General features: G+C 40.2%; 2 protein-coding genes across 2 annotated transcripts; one reads left to right on the plus strand and one right to left on the minus strand.

Annotated features, from left to right (window-relative positions):
• Positions 1 to 764: 764 nt before the first annotated feature.
• LOC135652989 (ferritin-like catalase Nec2) lies at positions 765 to 2037 on the minus strand. Its single transcript, XM_065174394.1, has 3 exons — positions 1631 to 2037; positions 1333 to 1558; positions 765 to 1181 (listed from the first exon to the last, which is right to left on the minus strand). Exons 1-3 carry the CDS (start codon positions 2035 to 2037, stop codon positions 801 to 803), a joined length of 1014 nt encoding a protein of 337 aa, XP_065030466.1. The 3' UTR covers positions 765 to 800.
• A 1689-nt stretch (positions 2038 to 3726) lies between these two features.
• On the plus strand, positions 3727 to 12542 carry LOC135653363 (probable serine/threonine-protein kinase At1g54610). Its single transcript, XM_065175268.1, has 7 exons — positions 3727 to 4349; positions 4443 to 4727; positions 4815 to 5132; positions 7671 to 7898; positions 9228 to 9328; positions 9883 to 10003; positions 11890 to 12542. The coding sequence occupies exons 1-7, from the start codon at positions 3963 to 3965 to the stop codon at positions 12196 to 12198; spliced, it is 1749 nt and encodes a 582-aa protein (XP_065031340.1). The 5' UTR covers positions 3727 to 3962; the 3' UTR covers positions 12199 to 12542.
• Positions 12543 to 13034: the final 492 nt, after the last annotated feature.

The raw sequence follows: 13034 nt of genomic DNA on the forward strand, positions 1-13034 counted from the left end.
GTGGGGCCATTGTTTTAGAGTTTTTCTATAGAGAGAATCCGATTCCCACTGGTAACCCTGAAAGCTCTCTATAGAACCATTTGGATCATGGAATGTGCTTATTAGCAGCTACGGACAAAATATATCTAGAATGAAAATATTATGTTGAAAATTTGTATAAAGAACCATTTGGATCATGGAATATGCTCCCGTGGTTTAACCGTACTCTCTCTATGTTCAAAATATTATTATGTTGGTCGCTAAATTACATTGTTTAGTAACCATAAGTGTTTAATTTCTTTAAATTTCGTCACCATAAGTGTTTAATTTGGCAAAGTGACAATATTTATGATCAACGACAGTGTCACTAACATCGATCACTCTACTACGTATGTCTGTCTGTCTGGTGACAAGATGATGTAAATATTTGGTTTGCTAAAATCTGTCACTAAAATATTTAATTAAATGAAAGAGACTTTATATGAATGATACATTTAACAATGATTGATAACATTTAGGATGATGGTCAAAGCACTATGGTGATAGTTCCATTTTTTTTTCTTACAAAAAATACTCACTGTAAACATAAGAAAGAGGTTTTGAATCAATACCTCCACCAACCTTCAATTTTTCCCATAATATATGTATACTATAATAATATGATGTGATGTCACTTAAAGCGGTTCTTTTTTTTATTTCGCCAAATGTTCTACAAATGAACATAAAAAAAAAAGCACTGGCAAAATAGATTCTCGGTCGTCCTAAGCCTCAATTTTTATTCTCAATTAAAAATGGCATCCCCAATGTTTCATACATAGATTCTAAGCAAATTTAAGAAGCCCTTTGGCAATGGCACCATCGCCACCATTCGGCAAGAAGCCTCCGGGCGTTCCTTCATCGCCGGTGCCATAAACGATCCGAAGGATCTCCGCCGGCGTCCTCTTGTAAGCGACCGAGTTGACGTTGGCCGAGAGTACGTTGCTGTTGGTCTTGTTCTCGGCTCCCCAGCCGACGGGGACGAGAAGGCCTTCGTCTTTGACACCACAAGAAGCCAGCTTGTTCCTTAGCTCTGACACCTTCGTGGTGAACTCTGCCACTGTTAGGTTCTTGTAAGGTTGGACGACCTCATTCGCTCGCTCGTACAGTAGGGTTCTTATAACTGCATCTTGCCCAGATTCAACTGCCAACAGTCCTGCAAGAAGCTGCACCAAGTAGACAATACATCGGATACGATTTGTTTTCTGCATCCGCTGTGTAGCTACACATACAAGAGACGGATATATATATATATATATATATATATATATATATATAGGGAGAAGGAGAGAGAGATTAGTTGAAGGGGTGTTTTACTCTCTTGGAGAGAAAACCGTTGATGTTGGGGTTGGCGCCCACATAGCCAACGAGCCCAACGTAGGGGATTACGTACGAGGCCAACAGGTAGTTGACGCTGTTGAGGTAGGGGTCGAAGGGAGGGTCGAGATGGAATCCAAAAGCGTCATCAAATATCTTGGCGAAGTGCTTGCCGCTGAGATCGATCACTGGCCTGGGGAAGCCACCCACCATCGATTTGATGGCCCTGAGAAGCGAGAACAGAATCATCGTAATGAAACACAGCAAGTACGACATATATGTATCATGCGTTACCGACCTGAGATGACCGACTTCCTGATATCCAAACTCAGCCATGATGGCGCTGGTAACGTTATCAAGATTAGCCTTGGTGGCGCCGATGGGCGGAGGTCCGCCCATGACGAGCTCAGGAGCGACGGCGTCGAGGCCGTAGCCGAGCGCGCCGTACAAGAACCAGTCGGCCTCCATGTGTTCCAGGTTAAGCGCGAACTGCAGCAGGTCGATGTCGGTAGGGAATATGGGGATGTTGATCGGCGGCGTCGGCACGGAGCATTTGGAAGCGGCATGGGAGAGGCCGACCGGCCCAAAAGAGATGAGGAATAGAAAGGAGAGAGAGAGCACAGACGCGGATGCTGACATGGCGGGAGTCACGGTAGTGCAGTGTGCTGGCTGCTGCTGAGGGACGTGGGTTGTTTGCTCCTCCATTTATAGAGCGCTAATGGAGGATTGGCGTTTCGTCGATTGATCGGACGCAATCGTCATTCCCTATTACGACACACAGTGTGAAGGGAATATATAGATGTTTGCTTAGGAAAGAAATTGTTTGGACATATTACGATCTTCATAGGAGGAGGAGATGTGGCAAGTTGCTGCTTATAACCCCAAATTATCTCGTTCATACATCATTCTGGATAACACTCATATCCATAATTTTAGCTAACTTAAGGAATAGATACTGAGATAATAAGATTGGTTCTTTCTCCATCATCACATAATAAGGAAGTGGTGGTCGGTAGTCTTCTTCTCTCTCTAGGAATGAATCACTCGTCTTCTTCACCTTATGCATGCGTTAGGAACAGGAATGGGATATTTTGTCGCCTCCTGTCCATTATTTATCATTACCTGCAAAACTTTCCATTGTAAAGCACACCTCGACGATGTCAGAAACATGATTTAACAATGGTAGTTTATGGATGATGGATTGAATTCTAAGAGCGATACATGGAGACTCGGATCTTCATTCTGATTAGCTTTTATATCAATGACATGTCCGCTGATATCTTACGATGTTTGCTTTTCTTATAAGGAAACAAAGAACATCTTGCCTCTAATCTCTGGTATAGCAAATGCTCCGATTGACACCAAAAATCCCTACCGTCTCTCTCTAAAAAGCATAAATAGAAAAAAAAAAAAAAGTGAAATTAGTACACTAGCAGTGCACATTTAAAACGAGATAAAAATGAATGAAAAAGCTTATTTAATCAGTCAATTGATAAAGGTCTAGTCATCATAATCGAATCAAATGAACTGCTTTCTCATCCTGGTAGGCCATTGCTTCAGAAAAAAAACATAAAGAACTTCAACACTCCTCTATGATCTATTGAAGAACTGCAGAGGTCCTTGAATGGAATATCACAATTCAGTCGGTTGTCACGGTGCACACGAGAGCATCCCAACGAAGGCTACTGAGCCGCAGGACAGCAATGCCACAGGCAGCTGGTGGGAAGGGGACGGAGAAAGGTGACTGCCAGATTCCAGCATTTGCCTGATCCATGGAAGCTTTTGAGAGCTTTCTGTCTTGATGGGGAGTATGCTGTTGGCTTGGACTTTGACTGGGCGGAGCAACCCAAACCGTCTGCTGCTCTGCTACCGCTGCTCCATTCTGCAGTGACGAATGGTCTTCGGAGAGTAAACCAGCAGATGAAGACAAGTAAAACGGAGATCACGTGGAAGATGTAGTCTCGCATGACCTGATTTCAGTACAGTGTCACCTCAACAGAGTGTGAGATGATGTACGTAGTCAGTCTTACGTGGTCTGACTGAACCCACTCGTATTGCGGGTCGGATCGGACATCACCCGGTCCATCTACTCCATGTCGGATCCGAATCCACACGCTCCCAAGTCTTCCGTTTGACCTCCTCCGCCGCCGCTTTGCGCTGCCACTCTTTCCGTCACCCTCTCTCTCCGCTCCGACTTAACAGTGAAGTAATTCTGAATACATTACTGGAACTTCATACCGTCGTCTTTGCTCTTGTCTTCCGCAAAGCAACTTACCGGTTGGTGTAAAGTATAAACAAAAACCAAACTGGATATTACCTTGGATCTATTTGCCTTTGCTTGCGCGAATCAGCATACCGCTTTGTATCCCCTGCTCGTCTTCTTCCTATTTATGATTGCCCTTGTTTTTCTAATTTATCTTTTCAACCTTCTCCTCGCTTCCCAAGCCGGCATCTTTTTCTCCGCACACAACAAAACATCGAATTAGAAGCCGGGAAACGACGAGCCCCAACCCTAAAACCAGGGCGCTCCCGTCGCCGGAGCTCCGATCGAGCCGCCGGTTATCCCTCCTCGGGTTCTCCTTTTCCTGTACCTCCGGGCGGCGGCTGCGGCGGCGGTGATGAGCTAAGCTATGGGTTGCATCCTCGCTAAAGAGGCCTCTCCCCCCCCCACGCCCTCCTCCCTCGGCAGCCGCCGGCGGGAGAAGGATCGCACTGTCGCCCCCGTCGCTTCCGGCCGCAAGTCCCAGGCCACGCTGCCCAGGAACGAGACCGTCGTCGATGCCTCTGCGACCGTCACCGAGGTCGCCACCCGGCAGGAAGATGCGGAACGGCCGGCAGGGAAACGTCCGGCGCGGCGTCGGCGGCAGAGGCCCGAACCGAGGCTGAGCAACCCTCCCGGCCACGTCCACGGCGAGCTGGTGGCCGCCGGGTGGCCCTCCTGGCTTTCCAATGTCGCTGGGGAGGCCATCAAGGGCTGGACGCCCCGACGCGCCGACACCTTCGAGAAGATCGACAAGGCTAGCTTCCACCTTTACTTCGGCGGTCTCTACCTGTTTGCCTGTTTCAGTGAGGTTTTGCTACTAAAACCAGCACTTTTTGTTGTGATATAGATTGGGCAAGGGACCTACAGTAACGTTTACAAGGCTAGGGACATGTTGACGGGTAAAATCGTGGCTCTGAAGAAGGTCAGGTTCGATAATATGGAGCCAGAGAGTGTGAAATTTATGGCAAGGGAGATCCTTATTTTACGAAGGTTGGATCACCCTAATGTGGTGAAACTGGAAGGTCTAGTGACTTCCAGGATGACTTGCAGTCTGTACTTGGTGTTCGAGTATATGGAGCACGACCTTGCTGGTCTAGCTGCGAGTCCCACGATTAAGTTTACCGAGCCTCAGGTTGGTTTTTCAAGATATATCCACTCTATTCACCTCTTAGATGTATCATCTTTCTCATGCCGGGTTTCTGAATTTGTGCTTGGGCAGGTGAAGTGTTATATGCACCAATTATTGTCAGGATTGGAGCACTGTCACAATAATGGTGTGCTGCACCGAGACATTAAGGGTTCCAATCTCCTGATTGATAATGAAGGGTTACTTAAGATCGCAGACTTTGGCCTAGCTACGTTCTTTGATCCTACCCATAAGCATCCAATGACTAGCCGGGTGGTCACTCTATGGTACCGGGCACCAGAGCTTCTCTTGGGAGCCACTGACTATGGTGTGGGTATAGATCTTTGGAGTGCAGGCTGCATTTTAGCAGAGTTGTTAGCCGAAAAACCTATTATGCCTGGGAGGACTGAGGTAATTGGTTGATTTCATGCTATGCAACGTCCAAATTTCCACATGGTACATGACAACAACTTCTGAGGAAGAAGCCATAAAAATTTTATTGTTTTCCCTTTATTTGGTATTTAACTATCTTTCGGTATATCATTGCCGATACAGAAAGATGATAATATAAAGAACATGTTATATACTGATTAGGAATTTAAGGTGTATTTATCCACATATACAGGTTACGTTTTGGCTCTATTGAGCTAAAGGTACCTGTGTGAGAGTGATGGTAGGCTTGATGATGGTAGATGATGAACAATTTGTAGAGAAAATTGATGTAATCAATATTCTGATGAGAGTCATATATTCTTGTGTTACATCTATTGAAATCATTCTTGTAATAGATTTGTTAAACCAAGGTGTGATAATTAGCAATAGATATTTGCTAGAAGAAAACATGGTGATCAGAAACATGATTTGTGATGGCAAATTTAGAATGTTTGCCATAACAAAGGATATAGGCTTTGTTGAAGTGCTTAACACAGTTTTGAAGGTAAAATCCTGACAAGAATGCAAGTCTAGAATTGTCTTTACCAAAAAGAGAGGATGCGAAGAGCACAGTTGAGAAGCCAAGCCAAAAGATTGAGGATCATATGGAATTGGCTAGTTGTGGCCAAATTTAGGTTACAATTAAAAAAAGAGATGATAAACATTTTATTGAAGTTTGAGCAAGTCAAATTGAAGTGACGAATCAGGGATCTATTCAAGTTTCCATTCTATGGTCTGATCGAGATAACATAAAATGCACAGGCAGATGGGTACATATGTGCTTCTAGGATTTGTTAATAGTATAAGGCAAGACAAGGAATCAGTGGAAGTATGATATTATAGCTCAGTTCCATGAACACAGAATTATAGTTCCTGTCGACTGATCCTTCCAAAAGATTCCCTTTGTGTGAAGAAAAACATGTTGACATGATATACCTGGTTCACCATAGCTCGATCAAGTATTGGTTGGCGATACCCAATTTTCAAAGTATTGTTCTCATGCAAGAAGTTGCAAAATCATCTGAAGATAACCCATCTGTTATGATGACTAACCAGAAGCAAGCAACTTCTGGGAAGTAGTGAGGGGTAATTTGGAAGTGAAGATAGTCTAAATATTTGGCTAAGAGTGACCAAGATCAAACCAAAAAATATAGAGAACATTTTGAAGCATGGTTGGCCATAAAATATGTTGGACTTGATGTGTAAATTGGGACATGAGATATGATTCATAAAAGTTGATCAAAAGAAAAAGATTATAAGATAAAACAAATTACAATGTTCTTCATTGTAAGTCGAGATACATTAATGTGGGTTTCGATATATATTTTCTGATTGCATCCTTTTTCTTCTTACATTATAGTTGAAGGTGGAGAGATCCGATTATACATGATAATCTTATGAAATGAACTATTTTAGATTGAATTCTTCTATCAGCAATGCAGCATTTTCTGGTCTTAACAGGTAGCATTGTACAAATTATTTTATGTCTGGGATGAAAATTCAATCTCAGAAGGACTAGATAGGCTTGCATCTCTAGTGGACTTGTTTCTAAAAGCATTCAATAAACATTTCTAGGTATACCCTTCTCTGTGAAAACCTGACGGACAATGGGGCCTGTTAGAAAAATGTGCAAACAATTCTGAGATTGACTCTGGATGTTTGTACATTTTCTTGATCCTTTATTGGATTGTGCTCTTGCTTTCTCCTACTTCTAGGTAATTTTAGCTGTAGTCTGACTATATCAATCACCTTTGAGTGGCTATAGTTTGGTATATAATATGCTGGCAGAACCTAAGTCACATTCTCTAGGAGATCAAGGTAATACAAGTTTACACCATCAAAATGTATCCAATGTGTCTTGCTACTAAATCTTCCTTGCTTGTGGAACTTGTATTTGCTTGAGTCCACTAAGGGAGGCCCATTGCACAAAGCTCTTGTCAATGCTAAGTGTGAGGATGGTCACTATATGTGGCTTTCCTCCTGCAAGCAGAGAAATTGTTAGTGCCACTGGAAAATTGGTCAGTTGATTTGCAAAGGATTAGTCCACTAAATCCCTTAACAATCAAGAACGTTTGAGGGTATTGACCTAATTTCTTCCATAATTTCAACTCAAGGTGTACATGTATAGGAGAGATGCCACAATGTAATGTAAAGTTACTAATTGAGGTTGATAAGGACATTTAGTCCCACATTGATTAAGGAGTAGGGGAACCAAGAGCTTATAAGTCCACCGGGTCACTTTTATCCTCGGAGGTACCTTTTGGAGCTCACGAGTTCCGAAAGGACAAAACCGTGCGGGTATGCTCATTGCCCAAAGCGGACAATTCCTCGTGGACCGACCAAATATTGATTTATCAAAGGTATTGCCTGGACATTGTTACAAGTTTAATTTTTTATACATATACTACCATGACCATGCTGATAACACATAATAGCACAATGTTTTTGACTTTTTGTTGTTTCTATAAGGTTTCTACATATCATGACTACTGTGTGATGAATGGCTTCATTTATCAGGTTGAGCAGCTGCATAAGATTTTCAAGCTTTGTGGTTCCCCTTCAGAGGACTACTGGAAGAAGTCAAGGTTGCCACATGCCACAATTTTTAAACCTCAACAATCATACAAACGTTGTATAAAGGAGACATTCAAGGATTTTCCACCATCATCATTGCCATTAATCGAAACTCTTCTGGCAATCGATCCAGCTGAACGTTTAACTGCCACAGCTGCATTAAATAGTGAAGTGAGTTCCATATTGTATGATATCTGTACTCTGGACAACAATTTTGTTAGTACTTGTGATGGCCTGATCTTTTTCTTTCCTGCTATGGAGCTCATTGCACGCTTGATAATAAGGCTGTTTTGTTAATGTCATGGCCTTTTCACCGTTTTGGTTTCTATGAATGTTTTAGAAGTAGATGGCACCAAATGGATGAGGCATTACGGGTTGTTGTTGTTATTTTGGAAGGAACTTCTTATTAATATATTTTTGATTTTATCCTGCTCATTCTTGATAGTATATTTTCTGGTTATGTTTTTGGTTACTTGAACAATAACAAATTCATGTTCATGTAGAAATTAATCAAGCATGATATTTGCTTAACTGAAAAGCTCTAGTTCTATATGTTTTCTTGTTGTTACACAGTAGTGGTAACTGGTAACTCTGGGCACTGCTTTATGTCAATGAAATACTTTTATAGTTCTCACAAGGTCCTGGTCTTAGACTCGAATCCTGCCTTCGCCGCTTACCCTTTTATAAAAAAAAAAAATTATGACACTTGATTTTTAGATAGTTGCGAAGATCAATAAGAAGACAATATATCTGATGCAAATTTTGAAGCCTCCTCTCTAGGATTGTTCCGTTTTGGGTATAATATTGGCACATGCATTGACACGTATGATATATGCAGCCTACTGCTTCAGTTATAATCATGAGCATTTAGCTCTTCTTGCTCTTTCTCAATCCTTCCCTTCCTCCACTCGTCCATTCTTTAATTTCCAACAATTCCAATTGGGCAAAACATTGGTCAGCTATCTGCCTGCCATATGGTTGCTACCTCCTCTAGCTGCCCAAGTCAAATTCCAGCATGTAGGGGAATGTTCTCTATGCATGGATTTTGTGGAATCATGGCTGAGGAGATTCCCACAAATGATGTGTCAACCACTATTAAGTTCACAATATTCCTTTTTTTTTATGCCATATGGCAAGGTTCGTCTATTGATTTGATGCAGTGGTAACTTGGCATCTTAAATTGACAAGATTGACTTAGCATAAATTCAACATTTGGTCTGATGAGCCCTGCCTCTTTTTCTCATCTAACAAGAGAAGGAAAAACTTATATCCACTGCCAAGTGAATCTCTCATTTGCTGAGATCCATCCATTGATTCAGGTGAGAGAACGGCATGCTAGATTGGAATTATCAAGAAGTTACTAATAATAATTTGTTATTAGCTCCATGCTTTGCTTTCCCCACTTATATGTATTGGCAATTTATGTGCATTTTTTTCCTCAGTATATGTATCTCTTTATTGTAATATGATCAACGTCATGACCTGCTTTGCCTTTTGTAGTTCTTTAGTACTCCACCATATGCATGTGAGCCATCCAGCCTGCCAAAATATCCTCCAAGCAAGGAGATGGATGCTAAACTGCGGGATGAAGAAACAAGAAGGTTTTTTTTATTTACCTTCCTATTGATTTCCTTGGTCTACATCCAATGAATTCTTTTGATAATGCTTCAAAACCTATTTCTCAGTGAAAATCAGTTCTCATATTTTCATTATCACATGCTTTTTTTATTAATAGGGTCTGCTGGTGATTCAGAAATAATCTGATCTTATAAATGTCTGGATATTCCTTGTAGTAGTGTTTGTCCTATGTTGTTATTCTGAAATTGTGTTTTATGCGGTTGATATAACATAGCAGTGCCATAATGATACTCAATAATAGTGATAGTGTCAGTGGAGTAAGATGAGTCTTCTATATAAGTAATTATTATACTCCGTCTGAAAAATAATGGCAAGCAATATAGTTTGTTACCCTTTAATCAAGTTTTCTATGAAAGTTGCAGTTTTTCAATGAATGCTTGTCCTGTCTAGCAATTATTAGAGGGAAAGTTATGGCCACAAGGACATTTAAGATATCAATGAATCGTGAAGTGATTTTGGATACTGAATTGTTCATTTCAAATTTATTATATGTAATTAGTGAGATCAACTTATGCAGACTGAAAACTGCTGGAGGGAAAGGCAACATAAATGGAACGAAGAAGACACGCACACGTGACCGAGCTATGAGGGCAGTTCCAGCCCCAGATGCTAATGCTGAACTTCAAGTAAACATAGATGTATGTTAAATAAACTGCTACTTTTTATGTCATCTTCTTATGATGTTAATGAAATTGTTCTGCTGCTATGCCGAGTATTTAAGTTAGTTGTTGGTAACCAAAGTTATTTTTTGAAACATTGGATTACATACCTTGCGGTCTGGGAATTCTTTTTCCATAATTTATGACCATCTATTGTACTGATAGTAATGGACCTACTACGTGTAGGACTTAATTTAGACAATGAAACTGGCCGCCAGGAGTTGGACAACTAGTGACCTGCAATCAAGGCAGGAACTGTAGGAACTTCTGCTCCTCTGGGTACATCATAGTGTGGGTTCCGACCTTTATTAGTTTAGGAACTAGTTTAAGCTGAAAATAGGAAATAACTTGCATGGAATTATTTATTTTAGAAGCTCAGCATGTAAAGATAGTATAAAGGATATAATAAAAGATTTCAAAAGAGAGTATATGAGATATGAGAAGAGGTTTAAGGAGCCTGTATTGCAGAAATACTTTTTGCTCACAGCACAATGTACGGATATTTTTTTCTTCAAATGGTGAGATTAGTTCAGACCTAATTAGATGCTTCTCGGTAAATTATCAGCATAACTAGTTTTTTCCTTTATTATCCAGCATACTTGGTTTCTGAAGGAAGTTGAATCCTTTTGCATTTCCAAGTCAGCAACTAAAAATGTTATTGAATATCAAAAAAAAAAAAAGGAAACACGACCTGAAGTTCAAAACTGCACTTTATTTGATCCCTTAATCTTATTTTGTTTGGTTTTAGTCATTACTTAAAATTAAGCTATTCTAAAATTGTTTGAATAGAATAGCTTTGTAGTTAAACCAAAAGCCATATTTATCTTGCTAAAGAATCATCTAGTTGATTTCCCATCTACAAATATAAGTGTTGAATTAATTGCTGTGGGCCAAATAACCAAGGTTTGACTTCTTGGTTTGGTACCAGTTTCAGTGATGTACTGGACCGGTATGGTACCAGTATACCAATATTGCTGAGTATCAACCGGAACTAATAAAGAAAAACAAATACCAGTCTGTGTGCACTTTATTGATGGGTATTTTAAAGTACCCCGTAACCAACATGTTCTATCTTTTGCATTCTCTGCCTGCTTTAGACTTGGATAATTTCTAACTATACATTTTCTTACTGAATCTCAGCAGAGTTAAATGGAAGTAAAAGATACATATACCCAATCCCAAATAGTTGGGATGTTACAGCTCGTTGTTGTTGTTTAGCTGATGAGCAAGTTATATGATGTCACAAAGGTGCAAGGTTTTTGCTTAGAGTTTGCCATAATTGTCACATAACATAGACTGTTAGCAAAGTTTGTATATCATATAGTGTACATATTTTTATTCATTCCAATTGTGTGCAGACTGTTACTTAAGCATGAACATATTAGACTTTTGCAGCGATGATCTTCTAGCATGCATAGTTCTTTTACCTTCACCTGTCAAATATCATTCATATTTCAGCATATGGCCAACCTGAATACCTTTTGAGTTCATGAACTGTAACCAAAGGAAAAGGCAACACAAGCCCATAGAAATTCCTGTTTGCTTCAAATAGACAAACTTGTGGTCTTGACAGTTCTTTAAAATTTTAATGATTATTTCTTTCTCTTCCACTGGTGTTTTGTACTTTATACCCGTTTAGGCCTTGACTTTAGAATTAGTCTTAAATTGTAGTGGTTGGACACATTCTCACTCATTTTGGCAATGGAGAGTTTCCGTAAAAAAGAAATTATGAATGAGTATACTCCGAGTATACTCCTAAGAGGCTGCTATTTATTTCTAATATGTAACTAGAGCTGTAACTTCTATTACCATGCAGCTTCCATGGGATATCTATATAACATGTCTTTTCTTTTTGTAACTAGCAGAGAAGGCGTCTGATTACACATGCTAATGCAAAGAGTAAGAGTGAAAAGTTCCCCCCACCACACCAGGATGGAGCACTTGGCTACCCATTGGAGTCCTTGCATCATATGGATCCTGCATTTGACCCCCCCGAAGCTTCATTCGGCACAGTGTTCCCCTACCAGAAAGGAGGAATGACAGCATGGTCTGGACCATTGATTGATTCTGCTGCTGCGGGAAACCCAAGAAGAAAGAAAAAATCTGCGGGCAATTCTCAGATACCGACGAACTCAAAACAGCTTGCAGGTGCCAGTGCTACTAAGGAAGCATAGAAAAACAAGGGCATTAGTCAAGTCAGATGAGATGCATGCCATATGAAACAGGCAAATTGTTTATTACTTGAGCATTGTCATATGCTGGTGTAGTTAGAAACCCTCTTAATTGGATGGCCAGGTAAAAGGTAGCTTTCTTCAACCCCTTTCTTTGTATTTCTTCTATATCTGTTAATTTTTTGTATTGTTAGCCTTGAGTCAGCAAGATGGAGAAGAGTCTATTGGTGCCTTGTAAATTGCCTTTTTTTTCCCTCCTTTTGGCCTTTTGATTCCCGTATTAAGAACTGGATTCTGGTTTAGGTTATTCGAGTCAAATAAATGTCTGGAATCCTGGAATTTCTGAATCCTTCTGTATTTTAGTTATATTCCAACCGTTCTGCCCCGTGAACATTTTAGGTTTCTGGTTACTGTTATTTGAAAAGTGTGTTGTAGAAAGTCCTGATTTATGTGCTGCAACAGCTTTGTTAGTATTGAGTGTCAATCGGATTTCAAGGACACTCACATTTAAAACATTATTTGGATGGCACTACCATGTTATAATACAAGTTCTACGGATATTTTATCCTTGAGCAAAAGATCCCAACCCCAAATAGTTGGGACTTTTCTGTTTTGTTGTTGTTGTTGTAGTAGTAGTAGTAATGGGTTTATGATTATTAGGTAGTGAAGATGTGAAATTAATTGGTGTACCTATTCTAACTTTTTCTATTTGCATTATTTTTTTTTTATCGCAAACAGATTCTTTTTAGTGTACAGCAGCGTGTTAGTCTTCAAATTCTGGCTTTTGGTGGATTTATCATGCTGAGTTCAGGATAGTACTGGAGTGAATTGTTTTGCTG

Source organism: Musa acuminata, chromosome BXJ3-11 (assembly GCF_036884655.1).
Source record: "Musa acuminata AAA Group cultivar baxijiao chromosome BXJ3-11, Cavendish_Baxijiao_AAA, whole genome shotgun sequence".
Lineage (NCBI taxonomy): Eukaryota > Viridiplantae > Streptophyta > Magnoliopsida > Zingiberales > Musaceae > Musa > Musa acuminata.